The sequence below is a fragment of the Maniola hyperantus genome, chromosome 7 (genome assembly GCF_902806685.2).
Source record: "Maniola hyperantus chromosome 7, iAphHyp1.2, whole genome shotgun sequence".
In the NCBI taxonomy this organism is placed as follows: domain Eukaryota; kingdom Metazoa; phylum Arthropoda; class Insecta; order Lepidoptera; family Nymphalidae; genus Maniola; species Maniola hyperantus.
The window spans coordinates 9,824,815-9,851,526 of NC_048542.1; the positions used below are offsets into that span (position 1 = coordinate 9,824,815).

At 39.0% G+C, this 26,712-nt stretch overlaps 4 protein-coding genes across 4 annotated transcripts in view; 1 reads left to right on the forward strand and 3 right to left on the reverse strand.

Moving 5' to 3' along the window:
* LOC117983751 (armadillo repeat-containing protein 6 homolog) lies at positions 1 to 6,880 on the forward strand. Its single transcript, XM_034970370.2, has 9 exons — positions 1 to 244; positions 720 to 869; positions 1,489 to 1,706; positions 2,492 to 2,651; positions 3,014 to 3,149; positions 3,816 to 3,972; positions 5,877 to 5,970; positions 6,101 to 6,250; positions 6,653 to 6,880. The coding sequence occupies exons 1-9, from the start codon at positions 128 to 130 to the stop codon at positions 6,866 to 6,868; spliced, it is 1,398 nt and encodes a 465-aa protein (XP_034826261.1). The 5' UTR covers positions 1 to 127; the 3' UTR covers positions 6,869 to 6,880.
* Positions 1 to 26,712, reverse strand: part of LOC117983752 (transmembrane protease serine 9-like) — a 267,133-nt gene that overhangs the window by 125,304 nt on the left and 115,117 nt on the right. The gene's annotated exons all lie outside the window — the stretch shown is intronic.
* LOC138402524 (tektin-3-like) lies at positions 4,408 to 5,660 on the reverse strand. Its single transcript, XM_069499479.1, has one exon. It carries the CDS (start codon positions 5,658 to 5,660, stop codon positions 4,419 to 4,421), a length of 1,242 nt encoding a protein of 413 aa, XP_069355580.1. The 3' UTR covers positions 4,408 to 4,418.
* SMC5 (structural maintenance of chromosomes 5) lies at positions 11,557 to 26,702 on the reverse strand. The gene is made up of 20 exons (XM_034970361.2): positions 26,532 to 26,702; positions 26,020 to 26,161; positions 24,893 to 25,081; positions 24,130 to 24,350; positions 22,848 to 23,094; positions 21,992 to 22,199; positions 21,670 to 21,817; positions 21,049 to 21,190; positions 19,960 to 20,156; positions 19,112 to 19,275; positions 18,318 to 18,447; positions 17,459 to 17,594; positions 16,202 to 16,408; positions 15,560 to 15,643; positions 13,949 to 14,170; positions 13,542 to 13,651; positions 13,072 to 13,189; positions 12,397 to 12,557; positions 12,047 to 12,164; positions 11,557 to 11,724 (listed from the first exon to the last, which is right to left on the reverse strand). Exons 1-20 carry the CDS (start codon positions 26,600 to 26,602, stop codon positions 11,593 to 11,595), a joined length of 3,147 nt encoding a protein of 1,048 aa, XP_034826252.1. The 5' UTR covers positions 26,603 to 26,702; the 3' UTR covers positions 11,557 to 11,592.

The window sequence follows — 26,712 nt, forward strand, 5'->3', positions numbered from 1 at the left end:
GATCTTGATTTTAACATTTTTAAAAAGTTGAAAGAAGCTTTCCGGCTGCTTGCAATTTGTTTCAAAAAAATTATATTTCTTTACCAAATTTTTAACTCAATTTATACTCACAAGTAACAATACTAAAATGGTGCGTGTGATAACTCAAGAGACATATGATGAAGTCGTTAAGGAGAATATAGAAGAATTCGACTTGAGCCCAGAAGAAGCAGTGAAAGAGGCTGTGGCACAATTTGAAGCTCAGGTATAATAGTACAACCTCTTTGAGGGTTCCGTCCGTACCTTAAAAGGAAAAAAGTGGCCCTTATAGGAACACTTTGTTGTCTGTTGTCTGTCAAGAAAAACACAAAGAATTCCATACCATCATACAAGATATACCTAACACTTTTATTGTAGAACACTGCATAAACAAATATTTTTTTATGATCACTTTTTTGTAATGTCACCACAAATTCATGATTTTCGGATTTTTCTCTTTAGGTACTTGTTATAAGGCCTACCTACCTGCCAAATTTCATGATTCTAGGTCAACGGGAAGTACAGGTTTTCTTGACAGACAGACAATAAAGTGATGCTATAAGGTTTCCTTTTTCCTTTTGAGGTAGGTACGGAACACTAAAAAAGGTTAACTGCAAATAATGGTTAACTGCAAAAACTGGTTAACTGTAAAAAATTGTTAACTGAAAAAACCGTTATTTAAAAACATTGACTGCTTTCAGGGTGTGGACCTCTCTAACATAATCAAAGACCTAGTATTAGGTTCAAGTGATAACCACCCAGTTGTTTCTGCTGTGCAGAAACTAAAAGAGCTTTGCAGTACAAATGATGTGGATGACATTCTAATAATAAAAGAGTTAGATATTTTGGTGGTATGTAATCTTCATTTAATTAATAAGGGTTATTCCATATAAGTCGGTTGTAACTCCTCAATGCAGGGGTACTGAACATCTAACTAAACTGAGGGGGGTTCAGGAGCTGTTGAATGTGAATTGATGAAGTAGGTATAAAGTGTAAAGTTTATTATTAAACTCCAATTGCCAATTCTTCAAATCTGATTTAAATAGATAAAGATTGTGTGAGTGTTGTGAAAGTGTATTAATCATAATCATAATTGCAAGTAATTTTTTTTATTGGATTATAAATCCAATTAATAAACAACAAGCAAATAGGTGTATCAAAAAAAAAATTACTTAAAACTATATTTTGTTAATAGTAGTTTTTATCAATACTTTCTTCATAATTTGGTAACATATTGGCAGTTCCCCTAGTGCTGCAAATATTCATGGGCAGCGGTAATCACTTAACATCAGGTAACATGCTAAAGGTGTTTGTGTAATCATCCGTATTCAGTTCGCATCTGTGATTCTTCGAACTGGCTGTCATACAAATACGCACATTTGATTCGTATATTTTGGATTTTACAAAGTAAACACCCTTGTTGCTCACGATTAACATTAAAAAAAGTTAGGTTGAAATGTTTGCTTTTAGGCAGAATGCAATAAAGACATAGCACACCGACTGAGAGCAGGAAAAGAAGGTGCCTACAACACTTTATTAGATCTTTTGGAAGTAAAACTCAAAACATACAGCCAAGAGCAGAACAAATATAATGAATCTCTAGTTGTGAAGACTTTGAATAGTTTAATAGCTTTGATGGAGATGCAGCCAGATTTGCTTGATGAGAGAGGCACAAATATTATGAAAAGGTAAATTTTTTGAACTATTGTGAGTGATATCCATACTAATATTATAAATGTGAAAGTGTGTCTGTCTGTCTGTCTGTCTGCTAGCTTTTCACGGCCCATCCGTTCAACCGATTGTAACGAAATTTGGTACAGAGATAGCTTGCATCCCGGGAAAGGACATAGGCTACATTTTATCCCGGAAAATCAAAGAGTTCCCACGGGATTTTTAAAAAACTTAATTCCACGCTGACAAAGTCGCGGGCATCAGCTAGTTTATTATAAATATTCAATAATAAGTTTTTGATGGCTGAACTAACGTGATTAGTCGGATTATGTCCAAATAGATTCGAGCCTGTCTGAGGTTGCAAATCCGATTGAACCGTCGCGTCGCGTTGGTAGAATCAGGAGATCACCTCAGCCTCCCTTACAGCGTGCGTTGCGTGTCGCAGCCTGTGCGGCTCGCAGTCTCCTTGTTGCCGCGTTGCGAGCAGCCGACGAGTTCGCACCTAGTTAATAAACGGTAACTCCGACTAATCACGTGACTTCAGCCGTTTGAGATTTATATTTAAAAAGCAAGTTCAGAAAAATTTGTATTTCTTCAGACAGTTGAATTTCAGTGGTCAAGATTTGAATTACGTCATCCCAAGTTTATATACTGATGACAATATTTGTGTTTTCAAATGCTTTCAAAGTTAACTTAGTAACTTATTTCCTTCATTATAATGCTATACTTACGTACAAGTCAATATAGGTATATTATATGATGATTATGAATATAATAATTTTAAATTTTTTTTTCTTTTTAGTACACTAGATAGTATAGAAAATGAATCGATTTTAATATCAACCTTACAGTGGATAAGTGTGTGTTTAATGAAACATGAAATTAATCGTCAAAAGGTTTTTGATAAGAATATAAGCAACAACCTGAAAAAGTTGCTTATGAGGAGGAAAAGAAATAAAAAGGTAACCCTTTATTTTCCCAGACCATAAAAAGGTTAATTATGTTTCAGCTATGTTTGTTACTGTGTATCTGTTCTTCTATCTGTTCTTCGACAGATTTTCTATACAAAAACTGTGAAAGCTATAAAATGTATACCAAAAATAAAATTGCATGCGTACAATATTTTTAACCAAGTGGTAGTAGCTTTAAAACAGAAAGATTATAAACCAGCAATTTTAACAACAAATCATAAAGCATTGTAAGAACCATAATAGGATTACTATCTATCTGTTTTTGTGTTTTATAATTGTATCTTTATACATTTATTCATATCAAATTAACAAGCTAGGCACACAATTTCAACGTTTTTTTATTCAATTCACAGTTACTCAGTGAAACGCTTCAAGTTATAAGAAGGTTTACACTTGACGATGACATTCGAGTTGAGTTTGGAAAGGCACATGAACACGCAAGAGATTTGGGCCTTAATTTGCTAGAAACACTCACTAAATTGTTAAAAGGTAAGGTAAAATACTTTTTTTTTTTAAAGAATATTAACCATATTAGTCATGACTAATCTCCCCCTTTGCCTTCAACTAAGCGTAATGCTTGTGCTAGGAGTTGGTACGATAATAGTGCAATGGGTTTGATGATGGGTGCAATTTGAACCGCCGACCTTTCGGATATCAGTCCGCTCCTTAACCGTTGAGCTATTGAGACTCTCAGTAATATAATTAAAAAAGTGGTTTTTAGGGTGCCAATGGGACCCTATTACTAAGCATTTACTGTCCGTCCGCCCGTCTGTCTGTCAACGGGCTTTATCTTGTGAATGGTAATAGGTGGAGAGTTGAAATCACAGTATGTGTATTCCTATTGCTGCTATAACAACAAATAATACAATTTCATAATGGCCGCAAAAGTGTTATTTCTTGTACAATAGACCGTACGGAACCCTTCCTCGAGTACGAGTCCGACTCGCACTTGGATGATTCTTTACTATATTCATAACATGCTCATTACTAAATTATCAATTCCTTCAATGCCATTGTCTAAGCCGTGACGTCATATTTGTAGAACCATTTTCATAAAATTACCTTCATGTGGTACGCCCAACGCTCAACGTTTAGTATTTCTTCATGAATAAAGAAGTTTCACTTCAAAAACACTGGCATTGGTTTTCTCTACAGAAAACATGGAAGCACCAATAGTATCGCAGCTGATGTTGACAATGTCCACTCTACTGGTGCGCCACGAGCTGTGTGAGCAGGCGTACGAGGACGTGCTCTACACCATCCTGGCCGATAACTACGACAATGTGACGGTTATATTGCAGGCCAGCAAACTGTGAGTGGGACCGTACATTACATTTCCCTTCTGCAATAATGTCCCAGGTGTATTCTACTGGGTGTATGAGGAGGTGGAGAGGAGTATGAGAATGAGCTCTACACCATCCTGGCCGACAATTACAACGTCATATTGCAGACCAACAAGCTGTGAGTGGACCCCGCAAGGAATGGACACGACTTAATTGGGCTATTGGATGGGCTGCTATCTGGGTTATAATATGACGTATGATGTAACGGACCACTCCCATTGCAATATCTCGCAAATTGAAAAATCTAGCAAAAATTCTTCAGACTTATGTCAAGTGAGATCGAAACATGATGTAATTAATTTGTTTTATTTATTTAATAAATAGTGAACACACACAAACAGTTGCAATTTAAACAAGTTTGGATTACTATAGAGTATAAATAACATACAGAATATTGGTTTTCAAAATCACTTATCTAAAATCCACACAATTTTTCAGCGGATTGAAAATGCGATCTCAGAAACAAACATCTTTCATTATCAATGTAAATTGTTTTCTTTTTGACTATAATTTCATTTTCTAGTCTCGATCGCTCGTGTATCAAGTCAGCTCTCAGTTTCTCCGTTTCTAAAGATCTCTTCTGTAACAAACTCATACTGTCATTTAAGTCTTTAACTTCCTCGATCAAGCCTATCAAAGATCCTTCTCTACAACTCTCAACGTTCGGTCTGCAGTTTTTAACGTTTAACCTCGTTTGAGCTACTTGAATCCTTTGCGAAACCTTTAACATTTCTTCGTGTAACGTTTCCAAAATATTTTCAGTTTCAACAATCTTGTCCAAGGTTAACCGCAATTGATTCTCCAATTCAGTTTTCACTTGCTCAGTTCGAGCTATTCTCTGGCTTAACGCCTTATTCACCTTTATGTCTTGAGAACGCAAATCTCTTGTGGAATTTATCAACACTGCGTCAACTTTTTCCCTCAACGCTTTAGACCGGTCTATAGCGGTTTTAAATTGTTCTAATGTTGTAACCGTATATTCTTCCCACGACTGAACGTTGGATTGTCCTTCAGCGAGTCTGGTGGCTCCGGCTGAATCTTTAACGTTATCGGATTTAGTTTCCAAGTCGGAATTGTGGCTTTCGTATTTAAACGCCAAATATTTGTTGCTCCAGTCTCGTTCCAATCCATGTTTTGCGGCCACATTCATTTGCATTTGATTCTCTATGTCTCTTAACATTTCTCGATGTAATCGCTTTACATTTTCAATGAGTACAGATTCTTTGAAGAGCTCGTCTTGGGGTTCGTCGTATACCATGTCAGATTGCATTCTGTTACCTCTCTGATGGAGGCATTCTTCTGTTATGTATTCCGGTATATTAAGCGTGTCCATAGCATTCTTCAGCTGTTGGCGAAGTGCCTCTAATATATTGATTTCAGCATCAATATCTTGAATAGCTCGATGCAGCTCTGATTTCCAATAGTTTATGTGTCGTGTTCTATGTTTCAACTGATCAGTGCTATCACTGAAATCAATACAGGCAGTTTGGTTCACTTTAATGATGCAGTTCTTGGTGATTGATGTGTTGTCATCGGTTATACCTATTATGTCTCCTTTTAAAACATCCCTATTATGCCTGTCCCAGTTTTGCATAGTCGTTAATCCAAAATTTCTGTCACCGAATGAGAGGTAATCACCATCTTTATAAGTAGCCATTATATTTTAAAACAATTTGGAGACAAATCAAAAGTTGTTAAAGATACGAATATTCGAGTGATATCGATTTAACAATTTGTAAGTTCCCATGGCAAAAACGCTTGCAACCAGGAATTCAATCTAAGTCCCTGTATTGATTTTACAAAAAGTGGGTATGTTTATACATACTGATTTATTGTCACGAGCTCATTCAAATAACATAATTTCTTTACGCAGTATAACAGCGTTGGCAGGCAACGATGACGTCAAACGACAACTCGTCAAAAGCGGGATTGTGCCTATCATCGTTTCCCTTCTCAGAAGGCATTCCGTAAGTTTCAATCTCTCCTTGTAGCCTTTTCCAATACATGGTTTACCATTTTCGTCCATTTGAGAAATACGATGTCACTAAACAAAAAGGTGTAAAAAAACTCAAACCCTTTTTTGTACTTTTTACTCAGAATAATGCAACAGCTGCGTCATTAATACTAAAATGCATATCGGCGCTGAGCCTACGTGAAGTGGAGCACGGGAGGTTGTTTCTCGAGAACGGCGTCGCGGACGTCATCGTGGAGTGTCTCACCGTGCACGCCGATGACTCGAGTGTTCAGGTCAGGGTATAATCAGTACTAGTTTTACCTCCACTAAAGAGTCATCACTCATCATCATCATCATGATCAACCCATCACCGGTCCACTACTGAGCATGGGGTCTCCTCAGAATGAGAAGGGTTTAAGCCATAGTCCGCCACGCCGCTGGCTTATAGGATCACTTCATTTTCTGTCTGTCTGTCAAGACCCGTCAAAGAAATCAAATCCTTAGGGTACTTCCCGTTGACCTACAATCATGAAATTTGGCAGGCAGCAATGTCTTATAGGATAAGCAAAGGTAAAAATCCGAAAATAGTGAACTTGTGGTTATGTCACAAAAAATGTTATTTCTTGTACAGTGGTACGGAACCCTTTGTGTGTAAGTCCGTCTCGCACTGGATTGACTTTTTTTCTATTTTCCAGAAAAACGGTTGTTGGGCCATCCGCAACATGGTAGCCAGGTACAAGGAGCACAATCCCAAATTCCACGAGCTGGGAATAGAAGGCGTGCTCAACCAAAGCTACGAGAAATTCGGAAAAGATTTCGGCTTCGATATCAAATCTGCGTTGAGGGATTTGGATTGTGATGTGAAGTTAGATGAACAGTGGACGGGGAAAGGGGTGCAAATGGAAAAATAAAAGTGCTTACACGTAATGTTATCAACTTATCACTATGCACAAAAGGTTTTCACATTGAAACTTAAGATGTTTACTACGTAGCCCTAACACTAAAAGAAAGTTACAGTGGACTAATTTAAATGCAGTTTTGGCAAAGTAACAAAAATTGAGCTAATAACAAGAACTATAGTAACTATCGCAATATGATTATCACGACTTTGGGGCCAGGTTCTAAGGCCGATAGCAATCGGGCGAAATTACTAGTATATTTATAGGTAAACAGGCCCCGTTTACCTACGAAAGTACTTCTTACTTGAGTAGGCGGACTTTTATGAATATTTGCTTTAGAAAACAATACTAAATTAACGCGGGATTGTTCGAAAAAAAAAAATTAAGTGGTGATTTATACCCACTTATTTAGTCATGCGATTCCATAGCATTATGTTAGCTTTTGACTCGGCGTTAGACTTATATCGCTTCGATTTTCCTCTGCTACAACTTACAATCATCACAAGAGTAGGTACTCGTCCTCTGAGTTTATCCCTATCAGCCCCCCAATTGTGTAAGAATAACCATTTCATGGCTATCGCAATCGTCAAGAATTCTGCCCTTTGATTGGCTGTGAAAAAATGTAAACAGCGAATCAACCAATCAAAGGGCAGAATTTCTTGACGATTGCGATAGCCATGAAATGGTTATTCTTACACAATTGGGGGGCTGATTACACAGAGATGACGTAATAAATTTAACCCATCAATCTATGCTTCCGCTCCGCTTCCCCAAGGTTGCCTGTCCAACGAAGCGAAGCGGAGCGGAGATGTGTTCATTAGACCAATGACCTTAATAAAAGATGATGTGATGAATTACGATTGATCTGCTGAACTACGATCTCTATAATGTGATTGGTCCACCGAACATATCTCCGCACCGCCCCACTTAGTGGACTGCACCCTTAAGCGGGTGTTTCGAGTTATAACGATAATCCTAATATAATATATTATTATGAAAGTGTGTATGTTTGGATGTTTTTACTCAATCACGCAAAAACGGCTGAACGGATTTGGATGAAATTTGGAATGGAGATAGATTATACCCTGGATTAACACATAGGCTACTTTTATCCCGGAAAATCAGAGTTCCCGCGGGATTTTAAAAATGTAAATCCACGCGGACGACGTCGCGGGCATCAGCTAGTAGTGCAATATACCGGCAAGGTTTAAAATAAGTAAAATACTTGAATAATAAATAAAACTGCCACTGAAAAAATATATAATAATTATTATTTATTGCAATAAACATTTTTTATATTCAAATACGGTTGTACTTTTATTTTACCATTATTCTACTCATTAATACAATAATTATTAGTTTTCAAATACTTATAATAGTGACTTTTTAAATTAAAAATATGGTGTGGTATCTGTATTATTTTACTCCCGTTTACATAAGAGGCTTTAAGAGAAAGAGAGATACTGATTCTGATACTGGTACTGATTCTGAGCACAACATAATTTTAGAGTATTCGCATCCTCTTCTTACTAATGTAATATGAAAAGGACAGACACAGTTTGACAGTTTTAAATTTAATTTTTAGATGGTAAAACCCGTGATTATTTTAGCGCACAGTCGCGAGCCTACTGTTTAAATTTGTAGCGTGCACTAAAATTTAGTCTTTAAATGTAAAGTTCATGTCTTTTGTTCTGTCCCTTTTTAGTATTGTTAAAAAGAAAAGGATGCAGATACTCAAAATTAAGTTTAGAGAAAGACCACGGAATCGTTGCCATTGTTGCCAAACAGAGTAAAAGCAAGTACCTACTGTGTCAATTTACTTCATAAAACACCAAAACCACCACCTCTAATTAGGCAAATGCACCTCTCTGGCTAATCTATGATGATTAATAAGAAAATTGAACTAGTCTGGCTAATGAAAGAGACTGGAAAAGCGCGGCGAATAGAGGATAGCACGGGTGACGATCGGCGGGGTGATTACGTAAAACGTTGCAGTAGCGACAGTTCATTTGCCGTGTCTCTTATTTTGCTTTGTGGGCTATTGCTGTCTCTAGCCGCTGTTACGTGTGACGTTTGACAGCAACGATCGCGAGATTTACGCCTGTCGCAAGATACCTAATCACCCCGTGGGTGTGCGGGGCCTTTTCTCTCACCTCATACCCCCAATTGCCATCTCGACCTGACGAACGTTATTAAACGATCATTATAGCTTGAGACATTCGTGTATGGCCACTCTTAGTTCACGCAAATGCATAATAATTAAAAATTAATTATTCGCATTGTTACTTTATCCCTCGCAAAATCTTGGTCATTTTACAAAGTTGTAAGTGAAGTAAGTGTATTGTAAGCAGGATCTGTGTGAATATTATCTATTAGTAGTTGGATTGGGTAATGAAAGGAATTATTAACATAATAGTAAGAATATTTATTTACAGTGATATCTAATTAAAATTATTATTTACCACGTGGTTACAATGCAGCATTTAACAAGTACTTTTTCAACCAATTTTAATTTCTAAAGAAACAAACGAGTATTTTTTTAAATAGTAATAACAAAAACCTACCTTTAGTCCGCAACAGGTTGAGATGGTAATTGGGGTATGAGGCGGGGGGACGCCCCGCACATCTGCACGTCACCCGCGCTCGCCCGCACCGCTTAGCGCACAACTGAGCGAGCATGCAAAGCATTTGCCATCTCGACCTGTCGCGTACTATATTATGTCGAACCACGTGTGACGTGTTAAATGCAACATCAACAAAAGCTTAAATCAACTTTTAAAACAAAAGTAGGTACTTTTGATACCACAGTATGGTTAAATGGTAAAAGAGAGCAAATTTTGTTCATTGGTACATTAACATAATATATGATTCTATACAAAACTAAAGTACATTGATATGACTTGAAACAGTACAGTCCCTTTACAATATCCCTCCCTCCCTTTAAAATATTTCCTGCAAAAAAGGACTGAATGACTATTGATTACATAGGTACAAAATCCATACTTAATATTATAAATGCGAAAGTGTGTTTGTTACCTTTTCACTGCTCAACTGTTGAATCGATCTTGACGAGACACAGAGATGCATCGCATCCTGTTCCTACAGGTTTTTGAACCTAAATCTACGCGGACAAAGTCGCAGGCATTAACTTATATATAGTTGAGCCATTACAAACTTTGCGAACTTAGTCTAAATATATAAAAGGAAAAGGTGACTGACTGATCTATCAACGCACAGCTCAAACTACTGGACGGATCGGGCTGAAATTTGGCATGTAGATAGCTATTATGACACAGGAATCCGCTAAGAAAGGATTTTTGAAATCCAACTCCTAAGGGGGTGAAATAAGGATTTGTAATTTGTGTAGTCCACGCGGACGAAGTCGCGAGCATAAGCTAGTCATACATAAATCATTTTTATCTGACCTCTCGCTTGCACTTATAGCCTTTAAGGAACTGGAACCTAATGCTCTAGTGTTGTGTAATAGTAAAAAAAGGATTTGTCGATAATCGATAACAAGTTATAAAGAGTGAGGGAGGTTATTGTACCCCGCTACCTGCGTCCGAACGGCATCCCTTTATCGATGACGAGTGCTGCAGCATTCTCGTGCAATAGAACGAGATTCTATGATCGTAATGATTTATGACTCAGTTCGCACGTTTGTAATGGCTCAATAGTTACATACGCGAGGTATGGCATTATCAACATGTGACATTTGGCGGGTATAGTTTTGTAGGGCGATAGCGATACCTAATAACAAATTAAAATTAGATGGGTTATAAGCTAAGTATATTCTACAGCATCACAGGTACTCATATGGCCAGAACTAAGCGATCGCTACACTCTCATAAATGCCCGAAGTTGACCGAAAACTTGTATTTATATATCTCTGATACAAACCGCTAGGTGTCCCTTCCGGCGTCCTTTTTTTCCTTTTGAAGTACGGAACCCTAAAAAGTGACGACCAAACCTCTTGAATACTCTAACATTCTTTTTTGCGCTGGTAGAATAAACACAAAGTGTTAATATTACGTTTCGGTAATGATCTTTGGTTTCTTTTGTATGTTTCTATTTTTGTACTGAGTAATGCATTATTGACCTAACGCGTTTACAAAATTGTTGACAACTTTCATAATTAAAAACAAACAAAAACTTAAACATTCGGAGCGCTATATTCTTGGCCATTTTTATTTATTTTGCTCAGATATGGTAGGTATGTATTTTACAATTAATATTATCCTAATTACATAATATATCCTATATCCTATATACAATCTATTTTTTCTTAGTTAAATTAAAAGATAAACAAGTCGCTTACGCGTTTCTGCGAGTAGTTTTTGTCATTTGTTCACCTTTTAAGGTGGCTAAGGAAAAATAGATTTCACAGAAAATATTTCGATGGGTTTAGGTACCTTGTCGTCGAATAGTAAAAAAGTAAGTAACTAAGTTGCTCAAAAACTTTAGAGATTTAGAGCAGTTTTTAAGGTATTTGAAAACAAATAAACTTTCACTTTGTTGTTTGTAACATCAGACAATCCCTACTAATATTATAAACTAGCTGATACCCGCGACTTTGTCCGCGTGGATTTAGGTTTTTAAAAATCCTGTGGGAGCTCTTTGATTTTTCGGGATAGTTCCCGGAAGTGAACATAGGCATCTTAACCCTGAAAACGAAAGTTTCCACGGGATTTTTACATCAATTGTTTGGAGCAGCACGTGAGAAGTGTAGCCCTAAGTCACGCCGGCCTGTACCGGCGAGCGTTCTGGAGGAACTTATCATATCGCCAATCCTTGTAGTTCATTATGTGCTTGCCGTTCATGATTGTGTGGACCGTGACCTTATCATTGTACTGCAGGTTCGGGAGGAGCTGTAACCAAGTGGAATAGATTTTTTAAACAGTATAATTTGTTTTACATCGCGCGAGAATATTCAAACAGCACCACGAACAATCCACGCACTGTACACACGCACCACACGGTTCACACACTCCGCACACGCTCCATACGCACCAAACGCATTCAACACACGTTCCATACGCTCCACACACGCACCACACGTTTATCACCCGCTACATACACACGCTCTAATTCTTCCCACAAGCACCACACACACCACACAAGCTCCACACGCTCACGCTCCACAATACTTTTTCTGCCATTTTTATATCTACTCTATAGTATACAAGTAACCTTAGGAGTCAGCAGGAAGTACTGCGAAGCCTCGCCCTGCGTGGTGACCTCCACCAGCATCTCCAGCATGCGGCGCTCGTTCACCGCGTCCATGCCTTGGTTGATCTCGTCTACGCATCTGCCGCAAAACAAAACAAAGATCACTTCTGAGCACTGAATTTTTTTTTTAGTCAACGTTAAATGTGGATAAATCATTAACTTGCCGAGGACCCTAGAAAATGATAAAAAATAAATTAATTAAAGTTAATCGTTTTGAGAGGGAAAGTTCTGTCGTGAATTGAATCAAGCATCGTCGTCTGACAATCACGAGGATGTCGATGCTGTAGGTCGGAGTACGTGTAGAATGTCACCTGAAGGGCACATCAGACGTCAGCGCCTGCAACGCCATCAGGTAGACGGCGGTGGTGAGCGCGCGCTCGCCGCCCGACTGCTGCTGGCGCGTCAGCGGCGACAGCTGCTCCTCCGCACGGAACTTCACGAGGATGTCGATGCCGTACTGGTCGAAGTCTTCCTGTGAAGTGTTACAACATAATAGACAAGCTATCTACGTAGTTATCGCAAAACAAGTAGTTCAAACTGAAATGGCAACATAGCAGTCTGCGCAGGTTCAGCCAAGAGGACACAAACCCCGCTAAGATCCGTGTTTGCTGCGCACTGCGCATCGCCTAGTGTTCAAATAGACTATTCGTTTGCGGTCCCCGTTTTCTGATCATTTTGTTAGGACAACACCCCAACCCCCTTGTCTTGTCTAAAAAAGCTTAGCCCTTGGATGATTTCCCGCGGGGTGATGACGTAAAACGTTCCAGTAGCGACAGCAACGCAACTGCAGTAGCAATGCGACAGTTCATTTGCTGTCTCTCTTCTTCTTCTTATTTTGCTTTGTAGCTATTGCTGTCTGTCTCTAGCCGCTGTTACGTGAGACGTTTGACAACAATGATGACAGATGAGACCCGCGGGGTGATGACGTAATCACCCCGCGGGTCTCCATATTTAAGTGGGACTGAGATATGGTCAAAAATCCTTACCTCACCACCTTTCTTCACAAGTTGCACCTCCCCGGCACAATGTAATCTTTCGAACATGTCAGCGAAATTAACGTTGATGTTTTGAATTAATCTTTCCATTTTTGGCAGCCATTGTGACCTAGAATAAAATTACATAATAATATTATTAGGCCACTGCATAGGTACGTTGTTTTTTTGGTTTCTTATTTTCTTAATTATTTATTATTTATGCAGATACAAGTTACCCGTAAAACACGCATGTAACAATCGCACTAATATTATAAAGGCGAAAGTTTCGTTACCTTACACGCAAAACTACTGGACGGATTTGGCTGAAATTTGGAATAGAAATAGATGATGCCTTGGACTAACACATAGGCTACTTTTTATCCCGTAAATATCCATAGTTCCCGTGGGATTTTTTAAACATATACGGGCATAGTATTATAGAAGAAAAACTATAAATAAATATAAAATTTTATGAAACTCACTTTATTTTGTTCAACTTGTTTTCAAGTTCTCTTCTATATTCGGCGGAGTTTTGCACCTGCGATTTCAGTTTATTGATCTGTTTTTCTCGTACCTCATATTCTTTGATTACCTGAAATTTTAAAAATATTTTATCAATTTTAAATGACAGCAAAGCTTAGTTAAGTAACGTTACTGGAGGCTGCGATCTTCGGAATCACATTCCAGGTAATCTTTTAACCTGAATAGTTACAATTTAATATTTTGAAACAATCTATATGTTTTTGGTGCCCAACAGTCCCATCCTAGCCCTCAGTTCACAACAATACTTGTCTATAGCCCACGAATAAGACGGCGGCACGTCTATTGGGATTCGGCATCTTGTAGTTGCAACACTGTCTGTATTCGTCAAACAACAAAAAGATCTAACCTGCTCATCTTCGCTGCCCAACAGACCCATCCTGGTCCTCAGTTCACAGCAATGCTCGTCTATCGCCTGCGAGTCAGACGGCAGCGAGTCGAACGTCCCCTTATCGGGAAAGTCGGCTTCATTCGGCAGCTTGTTGTTGCAACACTGTTTTATTTCCGTCTGCTTTTGTTTGGCAGAAGCCGACGCGGAATGTAGTAGATTTTGTATTCTTTGCAATATATCCTAGAAGCATTGAAATGGTTACAAATCTATCGATAGTGATAGACTAACAAGAACATAAGTGTATCCTGTATTCTTATTCTTTGTAATTTTGTTAACAATAAAGATGTTTAAAAATAAAATATACTATAATTTTTAACTCAATGTATAGTAACGTCTTCGGAGTCTAGCACTATAATTCGTCCTAGGATGTGTTTTTTAGTTTAGTAAACAAAATAGTTAAAAATTGTAATATTTAAAAATATTGTATGTAACCAGTATTGCACGCCACAAAGTGGCAAACTGTTAGAACTTTATAACAAGTATAACACCTAATGTACCTACACAGTTAATGCAATAAAATTTATTCTATTCTATTCTATTCGTCCAGTACGCGGCCGAAAGTAATGTACATCGACCTTTAGAAGGAAATAGCAGATTTGTAGAGCTCTGTCTCGGTCTTTGAGACAGACAAAAAGTCATATGGGTATGAGTGATAGAGACAACGCTCTACAAAGCCACTGTATGTAACGTATGATGCACCTATGTATACTTGTAACAAGTGTAAATTAGGAATTTAAATCACCCTTAACTAGTGAAATGTACGGGGTCTACGTATGGTATCATCCTTTTACCCATTACTTTCCTTCTCTAACATCTGACCTTGATCAGTATTTCTACTAACTATTCAACGAGACAAATCCAACGAGTATAAACTCGATTGACCTATGTTTCATCAACAAACCATAACCGGCTTACTACTGAGCACGGGTCTCTTCTCACATCGAGAAGGGTTAGGTCTTAGCCTAACACGCTGGCTAAGTACAGATTGGCAGACTTCAAACACCTTTAAGAGCACTATGCAAAACTCTCAGGGCATGTATTGTATAATTATACGCGACAGGCCGATATAGCAATCGGGGAGGGAACACCCCGCATACACGCACAGCCCCCGCGCGAACCCTGTGCGGGTGAGCGCGGGTGGCGTGCGGGTGTTCGGGACGTCCTTCTGTCCGTCCTCATACTCCGATTGTCATCTCAACGGTTTCCTCACGATGTTTTCGTTCGCCGTTAAAGGAAGTGATACTTAATTGCTCAAAACGCACATAACTCCAATAAGATAGAGTGCTTGCCCGATATCAATCCCTGGCAGGGGCGTCTTTACCCGGGGGTTCAAGGGGTAGGATGCACCCGGCCGCAGATATCAAGGGGGCGCAAGCCCGACCGCCCATAAATTTCGATAGATGTCTAACGCGCAGACTAACTTTTGCATCCCGGCGCCGAATATGCTTAAGTCGGCCTTGAACCCTGGAGCCCCGACTAGGAGGCTGGGGTCTTAACCACTAGGCTATTATCGCTTCACTTCAGCGTTGATAAGCGTAATAAGTGTAAAAATAATAGTTATGTAGTTACCTCCATTTCACGACATTCCATTACACGTTCTCTTAATTGGGCCTCCTTATCCACTATCGCATCTCTGCTGATTTTTAATTTCACCTATAAAAATATTAACTAATCAATCTTAAAATGTATAAACAAGATACATAGCAGTAAGCAATCGAAAAATATTAATTTTAGTTTATAAAATTACGAGATAATGCCTGCGACTTCGTCCGCGTGGATTTATTTTTTTAAAAATCCCGTGGGAACTCTTTGATTTTCCAGGATAAAAAGTAGCCTATGTCTTTCCCCGGGATGCAAGCTATCTCTATTCCAAATTTCGTCAAAATCGGTTGAACGGATAAGCCATGAAAGGCTAGCTGACAGACAGACAGACAGACACACTTTCGCATTTATAATATCGATATAATGAATTTCTAATTGATTTTGAAGATTTCATTTTTTTATCTGTTTAAAACTATTCTAAACGCATGAAGCTGATGACGCCATTTATTTATTATGCACACAAAAGTTTGAGCTTTATATGACACAAAACAAGCGGAATTCCGCGTGCTTTTTTATCCTAGATTTGCCCCGGGATGATTTATGCCACGGACGGCACACGGTGAGGCATGAACTGCTTCATATAAAATGTTCAGTTTCCGATGTCCTCACCGAGCACAGTTCCTTATTCATAATTTTTTTCTGCAACCCCTTGACAATGCCGTACAACTCCTGATGCAACTTGCGCTGCTTGACAACGCAGTCCCTGCGTTTCTTTTTGCATGCCGCCTTCTCGCCGTCGATATTGAACGTGCACTCGTTATTCAAATCGTTGATTTTTTCTATTTGCAAGTTAATTTCACGTGAATTTGTAGTTATCTGTAATTTTGCAAAATTATCATCGATATAAAAAAAACCTGCCAAGTGCGAGTCAGGCTCGCGCAATGAGGGTTCCGTACTACAGTCGTATTTTTTCGACATTTTGCACGATAATTCAAAAACTATGATGCATAAAATAAATAAAAATCTGTTTTAGAATGAACAGGTGAAGACCTTTCATATGATACCCCACTTGATATATAGTCACTCACTTCGAAAGTTGAAAATACTAATTATTAGTTTATGACCACAATTTTTTTTTTTTGTGTGATCTAACCCTAAATTCACGGTTTTCAGATTTTTCCCCAAATGTCAGCTATAAGATCCACCTACCTGCCAAATTTCATGATTCTAGGTCAACGGGAAGTACCCTGTAGGTTTCTTGACAGACAGACAGACAACAAAGTGATCCTAAAAGGGTTCCGTTTTTCCTTTTGAGGTACGGAACCCTAAAAAAACACTATGAGATGAAAAAACCGGTTAACTTTTCGGATGATTTGTATGCCCAATAAATTTAAGATCGGATGCCTCGTACGTGTGCCACCCGTCTTGCCACAGAGACGCGCCGCGTATGACTTTGAATGATTTTTTTTAACACATTAGTATGAACTTAGGTTTGAGTGAATGTTGTCTGTGGTGGTTCATTCAGATTCATACGCAAAGAATATTAAACTCTATTTCTTTACGCATACAGCTTAAAATCGACTGGAACGCGACCGCAACTGCGTGGAAAGACGTGGAATGCCAGCGCGAGTCGGAACGGAGGGTTCCGTACCATCGTATAAGAAATAATCCTATGTGATCTAACCCTAAATTCACGGTTTTTAGATTTTTCCCCATATGTCAGCTATAAGATCTACCTACCTGCCAAATTTCATGATTCTAGGTCAACGGGAAGTACCCTGTAGGTTTCTTGACAGACAGACGGACAGACAGACAACAAAGTGATCCTATAAGGGATCCTTTTTTCCTTTTGAGGTACGGAACCCTAAAAAGATACATTGTATAAGAGGCGGTCAAGTTTGATGCAGAATGCAGATGGTAACATACCTTTTTAAGCCATTCCTCGATTTGTTTTCTAGTACTGCAAAGCTTTTTGAGGTCATCTTCTAACCTGCTCAATTTACTGTCTATCTTTTGTATCTCTGCACCCTTTGTAGACTCTATGTCTTCTAAGTTAGCCAATCTAAAACGGAATCAGTCAAATATGTATTGGTATCGATTCTGATGTTTTAACTATTTAGAGCATCTACATCTTTGAATTTTATTTTAAAGGCTTCAAAATTTTAGTGCTACTATACAAATAAAAAAAACGGTCAAAAGGGAGTCGGACTCGGACAGAAAGGGTTCCGTACCATCGTATTTTAACATTTTTATGTGCAACACTGCAATTAATGACAACAGCGCCATCTATATGTGGGTTTAGTAAATAATGTTTTTCGCTAACACATTTTAATTACACCCTGTCGTCGACATTTTAATTTCGGCCAACTGGAGAAGACCCTGTCGCATTTTTTTTTTTTTGTGATATAACCACAAATTCACGGTTTTCGGATTTTTCCCTTTACTTGTGCTATAAGACTTATCTACCTGCCAAACATGATTTCAGGTCACCGGGAAGTACCCTACAGGTTTTCTTGACAGAAACGACAGACAGACAACAAAGTGGTACTATAAGGGTTCGTTTTGTTGCGAGTCGGCCTCGCACACGAAGGGTTCGGAATTCGGATACCATCGTAAACTAACCTAACACTTTTATGTAAAACACTGCAAGTTAACGGCGGACTGCACCATCTTGTCATTTAGTAAATTAATTTCTTCGTGAACAATATTTTTATTTGTGATGTAATAACAAATCCAGTTTTCGGATTTTAGTATGGATGTTTTTTTGTTCTTTGTTGATACTTACTCATTTTTCAAACTGTTGATTCGTTCGACGTCGATAGTATTAGCCAAAAGCCTAGCAGGAGTAATTTCTCTAGTAGAGCTAGATTTAGCCCCACTGTATGCCGATACGCGAATTGAAAATAAGTGGTTTTCTGCAAAAAAAAAATTATTACTAGGTGACCCCCGAAATCCCGTGGAAAATGTCCTTCCCCGGGAAGCTATCCCTGTACTAAACATTAAAACCGGACTGGCTGTGAAAAGCTAGCAGACAGACAAACTTTCGCATTACCTACCTAATATTAGTATGGATTACTAGATGATGCCCACAATTTCACCCGTGTCGATTTAGATTTTTTTTTAATCCTGTGAGCACTGTTTGATTTTACGGGATTGGGAAAAAGAATATTGTTTTGAAGTCCTTTTCAGTACAGTATTACTATCGATTATCTATCAGTACTATCGATTTTGTTATAATAATATGTTTCTGCTTGGGGGTAATGGCGATAGTATGGATGAATTTGAACTTTAAAACAACTGGGTATAGATCCATTTTACTTTGACTTGAGCTTTAAGTTATGATTCCGAACCACGCTGCACGCAGCATATGTATGTTATGTGTATGTTCCGCTACATTGCTGCCGCGACATTGCTGCCTAGCTCGGAATGTAATGTCATATAAGCTTATAGAGATTTAGTGCCGTGACAGGACTGTGACAGCTGGTGACAGCACTGTTGCGGCAGCGCTGCTGCGTGCAGCGTGGTTCGGAATCATGCCTTTATCTTGTTCAAGCTACGCGCGCGACAGTAGGTACTTACCTGTGAAGAACTTTGTAATGTTCTGAGGCACCTTGTCACTGTTGTCGTACGTGTGCTGGTTGCCTATAGGTATCCTGTGTATCTTATATTGTTTGCACAGGTATCGCAGTATCGCGTCTGGAGCCGTTATGGTGTCGACCAGGTACGTTTGGAAGCCGAGGTAACTGTGACAGAAAAGTAGATTAGTTTAATTATTTATTTATATACTAGCTGATGGATGCTCGCGTGGATTTACATTTTTCAAAATCCCGCGGGAACTCTTTGTTTTTCCGGGATAAAAAGTAGCCTATGTGTTAATCCAGGGTATAATCTATCTCGATTTCATCCATATCCGTTCAGCCGTTTAGTATGGATTATGATTAGCGCTTGGCTGCAATCAAACTTGCTGGCAAGTAATGATGCAGCCTAAGATGCAGCGTGCTTGTCTAGATGCCAATTCCCTCTTGACTTGAAGGTACCCAGGAGGACGGTAGGTTAGAAACGAGGAGGCTAATCGCTTCGTACGTGTCCGTGGAATTTCGTCTACGTACGGGTGCAGACCTTGACGATGCCTTGCGGTACGGTACGATGGTAGAAAGTAGAAATAGAAACCAGGTCAAAAAGCTCTTGGGCGCACTCCTATGTTTTCTATGTTTCATTTTTATATTACAACAGCATATTCCAGCAAAAATTAATCTTTGTCCAGGTCCTTTTCTAGGAGGTAGGGTACTTCCCTAAAATGAAAATCGCTCGTGTCGCGATTACCGGTGTCACCACGCATACTAGGCCCACATTCATCCATCCATCCGTTACCTATTACGCGACAAGAGGGATAGCGAGGGGGAAGCGAGTAAGAGAGCTTCAATCACCTCAAGCGCCTGATATCATCGGATTGTTCGGGCACGCCTTTGCTCTGCACAGCGTTGACCAGCCGCATGTCTTTAGCGCGCACGCTTCGTAGGAACAGGTTCATATCACTGGTGGACTCGAATGTGAACGCGATCAAGTCCCTCGCGGACACAGTCGCCTCCAAGTACCGCGCGTACTTTGGGTCCGTGAAGTTTATCTGTTTAACACAAAATTCGTAATTCATAGTTTTACTTACACTTCTGTCAATTCTAATGGAGACTTTTTTTATTTTAAGTGATTACCGCCGCCCATGAACATTTGCAGCACCAGAGGAACCGCCAATGCGTTGCCGGCCTTTTAGGAATTTATTGGTCCGCCCCTTGAATAACCCCATGCTGTAATCTAGTGGGAACACCGCCGATCGGAGTTGGTTCCGAGGGTGAGGGTGAAATTCCTTACGGCGCGGTGCGGTTGTAGAAAAATGAGGGTGAAATGAGGTGGAACACAGATGTACTACAGAGTGCACCTGTGTTTACACACCTATTCCCTCGCTTAGTCCAATGGGACAAGCGAGGGAATAGGTCGATTCTGACACATGCAGAAAGAGATGAAGCACAGGACTTTGTGTTTTTCCAGGAGTTGGAGTGAAGAGTAAAACCGCCAACCCTGAGCTGCTAATGATAGATTTGATAGTATATATTTATTTCCACAAAAACAAAAGATTACAATGTTGATTTATTTGCGCTTGTAAACGCTTGGCGGCTTGTCTGAGCACTGCACATTCTTCTGTCGTTAGCTGAACAAAGTATGCAGTTAGTTGTAGTACCTATGCAGTTAACAATACGTATACAATACTTTACTAGAAATAAATAAATAAACTACTGAATATTACTAGAAATAAAAATCCAGAAAAATTTTTGCACTGAAAAAGTAGAGGCTTCGACGTCACTGGTAGGCCTCCACGTCACCATAGCCTAATAGACATATCGTCAATCCAAGATTAAACAGAGAGTTCCCTCACTGTAGTTCACTCTGGTGTTGTGCCGTAAAAAGACGTTCCCGTAAATGAGGAGTCTGTTTGTTGGTCCAAACAACCTGGTGCAACTTACTTGGAGCATCATAGGCTCATGCACAGCCTGTTCGAACATGTGTCTGTTCTCCCTGAGCCACATTACAGCATTGAACGTGTCCTGGCTGTAGTTCTGTAACGCACTGAGCCGTTTCTCATTCACGTCCTCCAGATTACGAATTCTATAATAGACAATGACTATAAGCGAATTTATTATAATACCTTTATATTTGTCAAGCCTGGGGCAAATGTTGTCAATAAATTACATAAGCTCTTCATGTGAGTAAAACTTCAGGTGACGACCTCCCTGGCGCAATGGTAAGCACTGTCGTCTTATTAGTGGGAGGTCCCTGGTTCGATTCCCGGCAGGGGTTTGGAATTTTATAATTTCTAAATTTCTGGTCTGGTCTGGTGGGAGGCTTCGGCCCTGGCTAGTTACCACCCTAACGGCAAAGCCGTGCCGTTAAGCGATCTAGCGTTCCGGTACGAAGCCGTGTAGAAACCAAAGGGCATGGGTATAATAAAAACTGTCATACCCCTTCCAGGTTAGCCCGCTTCCATCTTAGACTGCATCATCACTTACCACCAGGTGAAATTGCAGTCAAGGGTTAACTTGTATCTGAATAAAATAAAAAAGGTGTAATCGCGGCCATAGTAATACCTGTTCTGGCATTGTCGTATCCGCGGCGTGACGTTGTTGTCGATCTCGTGCTGCGCGTCATGTTTGAGGCTCCTCAAGTGATTGCACGCAGCAGATGTTTTACTTATACTTTTCAGGGTTGTGTTAAGATCTTGTTGTAAATCATTTTCTGAAAAAAATATGATAGCAAGTTATGATCATACAACAAATGCATTCATCATCATGATCAACCTAAGGCCTATGTCCAACTTGGACCCCCTGTTGCCCCCTTTACAACTTGGGTTGGCTTAGATTTGGTTTCTAAATAAGGGAAACCCTAAAAAATTATGACAATCTTTCTTACTATTTCCAAGACTTTCCTCTAACGACGCTTTGTCCATGTTCAACTTGTCCAACTTTGATTTCTCTTCAATTAATTCCTTTTTTCTATTTTTATACCTTTGCATTTTTTTTGTGAAGGCTGCTTCTATATGTTCAAGTTCACATACTTGGTTTCTGACTGAGTTGATAGTTTCTGTAATCTGTTCTTTTAAATTATGGATCTCCGAATTCTAAAACAGAAGAATAAAAAACGAAGTTTTAAAAGCTCAGTTAGACATGTGGATATATGAATTGCTCAAGATTTTCTGCAGTATAAAATTTTAGCATAGATCAATACCTTCAAGGTACAGGAGGATCACCTCGGAAAGACGTTTAAATAAAATGGGACTCTTGTTACGACGTAATAAAGTACAATTCAACTTGCATAGAGCTGTGACCTAAACTTTAATAAGCGCCTCTCTTTCTGTCGCGTAAATCATAAGAGACTGTTGCTAAATTTGTGTTTTTGGGGTGCCGAACCTAATTACCCCTACCCTACCCTATTACTAACACTGCTGTCCGTCCGTCTGTCTGTCAGCGGGATGCATCTCGTGAACCGTAATAGGTAGAGGTGAAACTTTCACAGAATGTGTATTTCTATTGGCACTATATCAACAAATAATAAAAATTTCAAAATGGCCACCATAAAAATTAAAAAATGTTATCCCTGTACGATGATACGGAATCCTTCGTGTGCGAGTCTAACTCGCACTTGACCGATTTTTTTACCTAGCTTCTTCCGTCAATATTGTCAATTTTTTTTCTGCATACTTTTAACCCAAACCCATCCTCCTACTGTGGGAAGTTAGGTTTATACAAATATTATGGGTACCACTTACAACAGCTTGCCTCCTTTGTTCAAATGTATTGACTTCTCTTTTACTATTTTCCAAGTCCTTTTGGAGTGGTGCCATAATTTTATCTATGTTATTTTTCCTACGTTCTTGCTTCTTATAGTCCCGATTGTATTCTCCAATCTTTTCTCTAAGCTCTAAAAATTCAAGCCATAGCTTTTTCACTTCACAAATTTGTATTTGCTTTTCCATTTCCTTTCGTTGCTTCATTGCTTCAATATCCCTTTTAAGTCTGAAAATATAACTAGTAGTATAGTGCATTCATTATGAACTGGCGTGTTTCCACTTGAGACCGTTATTAGCAATAACAATATGATTACATTCGACATGCCACAACAGTAGGGGTAATAAACCAAACACTCATAGAGCCCATTCATTTTTAAAGGAGTCAGTTCAACCTTATATATTTTTTTGCAAACCATGTGTTGATACTTTTGAATTCACCCGCCAGGACTTAATCCTATTGTTATTGCTAATGACGGTCTCAAGTAGAAACACGCCAGTTAATATTGAATGCACTAAACTTATTACGTCAAAATAATTATTATTTTACTAGCTGATGCTTGCGAGTTCATTCATGGAGAATTTTTTCAAAATCACCTGAAAACTGTTTAATTTTTCGGGATAAAAAGCAACCTATGTCACTCTACCGGTCTTTAACTGTACCCATGCAAAAAAATCACGCCGATTTATTGCCCCGTTGCGACGTGTGAAGGGCAAACCAACAGACAAACAAACTTTCGCATTTATAATATGGGTAGTGATTATAGTCCTCAGACGGAATTCTGTAAATCTATCTAGTATCTACTTGTGAATATTATGTATTTATTATTATTAATTTGTAAGTTATACCCTATCTCACTTTTTGCTGTTTTAATTATTTGTATATCTTTGTCTTTTGTATTCTGAGTAAGTCACCTTTGTATTTAGCTCTAATTTAACTTCTTGAGGAATATGCAGTGCTCAGACAAGCTATCAAGGGCTTATGGGTGCCAAAAAATAAATTTGGTTTTAAATAAAATCTATCTATCTACAAGTATACATATATAAAAGGAAAAGCTGACTGACTGATCAAACATTGTACAGCACAAACTACTAGATGGATCGGGCTGAAATTTGGCATGCAGGTAGTTATAATGACGAAGACATCTGCTAAGAAAGGATTTTTGAAAATTTAACATGTAAAAGGGGTAAAATAGTGGTGTGAAATTTGTGTTGTCCAAGCGGACAAAGTCGCGGGGCTAAGCTAGTATAAAATAAAAATTACGTATTGTTTCTTCTTTCAAGTTCGTGCAGTTCCTTTTCATTGTTTTGTAGCCTGGTGCCAATCTCCTTCTGCTCAGCTCGGAGCTCCTTCAGCTCGGCCAGCCGCTCCACGCTGCCCGCCGGCCCCACGGTGGCGAGGGTGTCGCGCAAGCGCTCTTGAGGGTTTTTTTGCGCAAAGTCATGTACTTTGTCTTGGGGAAGAAACTGGCATAAGTTTTCTACCTAATTGGAAAAGCATAAGAGCGGTTACGCACTGCATCCGATCCAAATCCGTGAAAATACGTCCGAAGTAGTCATAGAACTATTTGTGTGGTAGTTCACACACTACGTCCGACTTCCGTCATCCGATTTCTCTCCGTCATCCGTGAGTTTCTAATTCGGCAGAAATTGAGACCGAAGTAACCATAGTACTGTTTGTACGAACACTTTCGAATTACCTTGGATAATGTAATAGCTTGGATTTGTTGGATCAGAGATTGGATTAGTGACAATATCCAAATTCGGTCCAAGTTTTTTAAATCCGTATTTGCACGGATTCGGATCGGATGCAGTACGTAACCGCCCACCTGAGGCACCCCGGATCGAACCTAGATGCGGCGATTGAAAGTAAGACAACCATTTTGATTCGGCACACTGGGTAAGCGGGGTTGCTGTGCGAGTGTGAGGGGTGTTCCCTACCCGATTCGCATCTGGACCTGTCACATACTATACTTATTTGTCTCAGACAAAATCGCATGCAACTGTTAAATAAACTAGCTGTTAACCTGTATGTGCAGACTTGCAATTAACTCCAAAACTTTCTTTTTGTCCACAGTATTGTTGTTGATATACCAAGTAGTAGAATTTTTTTTGTTAAAAGTCATTGTAATAATAACATTTTTCTGCTTTGGCTTTTGATACAATTCAATATCAATTCTTGACTCACTGGTTCCAGTTTTCACATAAGCTGCTAGCTGAAAATATAAAAAAGATTCTACAAACAGACTGCTAAAATCATAACCCTTGCCTTAGTCAGGTACAACATAACAAGAATATGTGGGGTGTGGAGGTCCCTAAGGCCAATAACTCACCAGGACACCATGGTGGTGCCACCGGTCGCACCTCTGTGGTGTCTTGAGCTACCAAACGAAAAACTCCTGAGCAGACACCAGGGTCGTTAATTTCAAAATGGACATGGAAGGATGTTTGACAATGACATTACCAATCAAAAAACGTATCATATGTACTGCTTTTTAAATAAAGAAAACCATACTAGAATGAAAACAATCACCTCACATTGAGAATGTATATGTGCGAATGACGTCGTCCCGCATGAGCAATGTGGGAGGCGCATGCCTGATAGTTAATTGAGTGAAACTCCAAATAGCTCCATACATAACATAATATTATAGTTGAGCCATTATGAACGTGCAAACTGTGTCAAATCATTTTTATGAGACCTCTCGCTCGCACTTACAGGTCTTATGGAACTGGAACCTGATGATCTGATGTTGTGTGTTACAGTAACAAAGATTTGTTGATAGTCAATAACAGGTAATAAAGAGTGAGGGAGAGGTTAGCTTCTTGTCTCCGAATGGCATCCTTTTATTGACAACAACTTCTGCGGCATTCTCACAACCCTATTATCCTAATGATTTATGACCTACTTTGCACGTTCGTAATGGCTCAACCATGGTGATTGCGCCACCAGTGAGTGATCCCAGCCATCGCCAACAAATTGGTTGCATGTAAGTGTAACCAAGTGGACACCGAGGTACCTACTCTACATATAGAGCTGTATACATTTTGTTGTGGCACGACTAGGTGCGCCGCGACTGGTGTTCTCGTGAGATAATGTGATAAGTGAGCTATGTTCAGCAGTAGATGTCTACTGGTTGACGATGATGATTACCTTATCAGCTCTTCCTATAGCACCTAGGCTTCCTCCTAAGCCCAAAATTATCGCGTTTAGAAATGTGGATTTTCCTGTACCATTGGGCCCAATTATTAAATTTAACGATTTGCCAGGAAACAGTGTCACTTCCTTAAAAGTTCTGTAAAAACAACATAAAAGTTGAGCTATGCATTAACCAAATAGTAGTATGCAAGGCATATTGTATGTAAGGCGATATCTCGAAGGCAATTCAAAGCGATCCGATGTAGTGATTGCTGCATTATTAAAGTACAAACTAACAATCAAACACAGTTAATTCACACTTAAGTATAATAATTATTATTATTATCAGTCAGCCAATAATTCTAGTGTTTTTTGTACATTATATTTATCCTCAAGTGGTCGCTGGTTACGTCCTTGAATATGTGCCTTGAATACTTTTCTGTTGAGCACCTATTGACTTTTATCTTGAATATGTATCATTTCATCGGCATAATAATATATGGCGCGTAAAATGTATTGTAACTTACACAAAGTTTTGCAGGGAAATCCTGTATATGCAACCAGCTCTAACGCCGCCAGGGTTTACTACTTCCGACATTTTAAAAATATGTAAAGAAATTGAATATTAATAGCAATGAAACATGTTAAAACACGAAAGAAAAACATACGTTTTTACAAACACAATCAACCGCCCTCATAATGGGTTAC

Coding starts and splice junctions, on each gene's coding strand:
- LOC117983751 (XM_034970370.2), top strand. CDS start 128: ATGGTGCGTGTGATAACTCAAGAGACATATGATGAAGTCGTTAAGGAG. Junction 245..719: donor TGGCACAATTTGAAGCTCAG/GTATAATAGTAC, acceptor GACTGCTTTCAG/GGTGTGGACCTCTCTAACAT. Junction 1,707..2,491: donor GGCACAAATATTATGAAAAG/GTAAATTTTTTG, acceptor TTTTCTTTTTAG/TACACTAGATAGTATAGAAA.
- LOC138402524 (XM_069499479.1), bottom strand. CDS start 5,660: ATGGCTACTTATAAAGATGGTGATTACCTCTCATTCGGTGACAGAAAT.
- SMC5 (XM_034970361.2), bottom strand. CDS start 26,602: ATGTCGGAAGTAGTAAACCCTGGCGGCGTTAGAGCTGGTTGCATATAC. Junction 23,095..24,129: donor CTTGAAAGAAGAAACAATAC/GTAATTTTTATT, acceptor TTATATTTTCAG/ACTTAAAAGGGATATTGAAG. Junction 17,595..18,317: donor ATCAACAGTTTGAAAAATGA/GTAAGTATCAAC, acceptor ATTCCGTTTTAG/ATTGGCTAACTTAGAAGACA.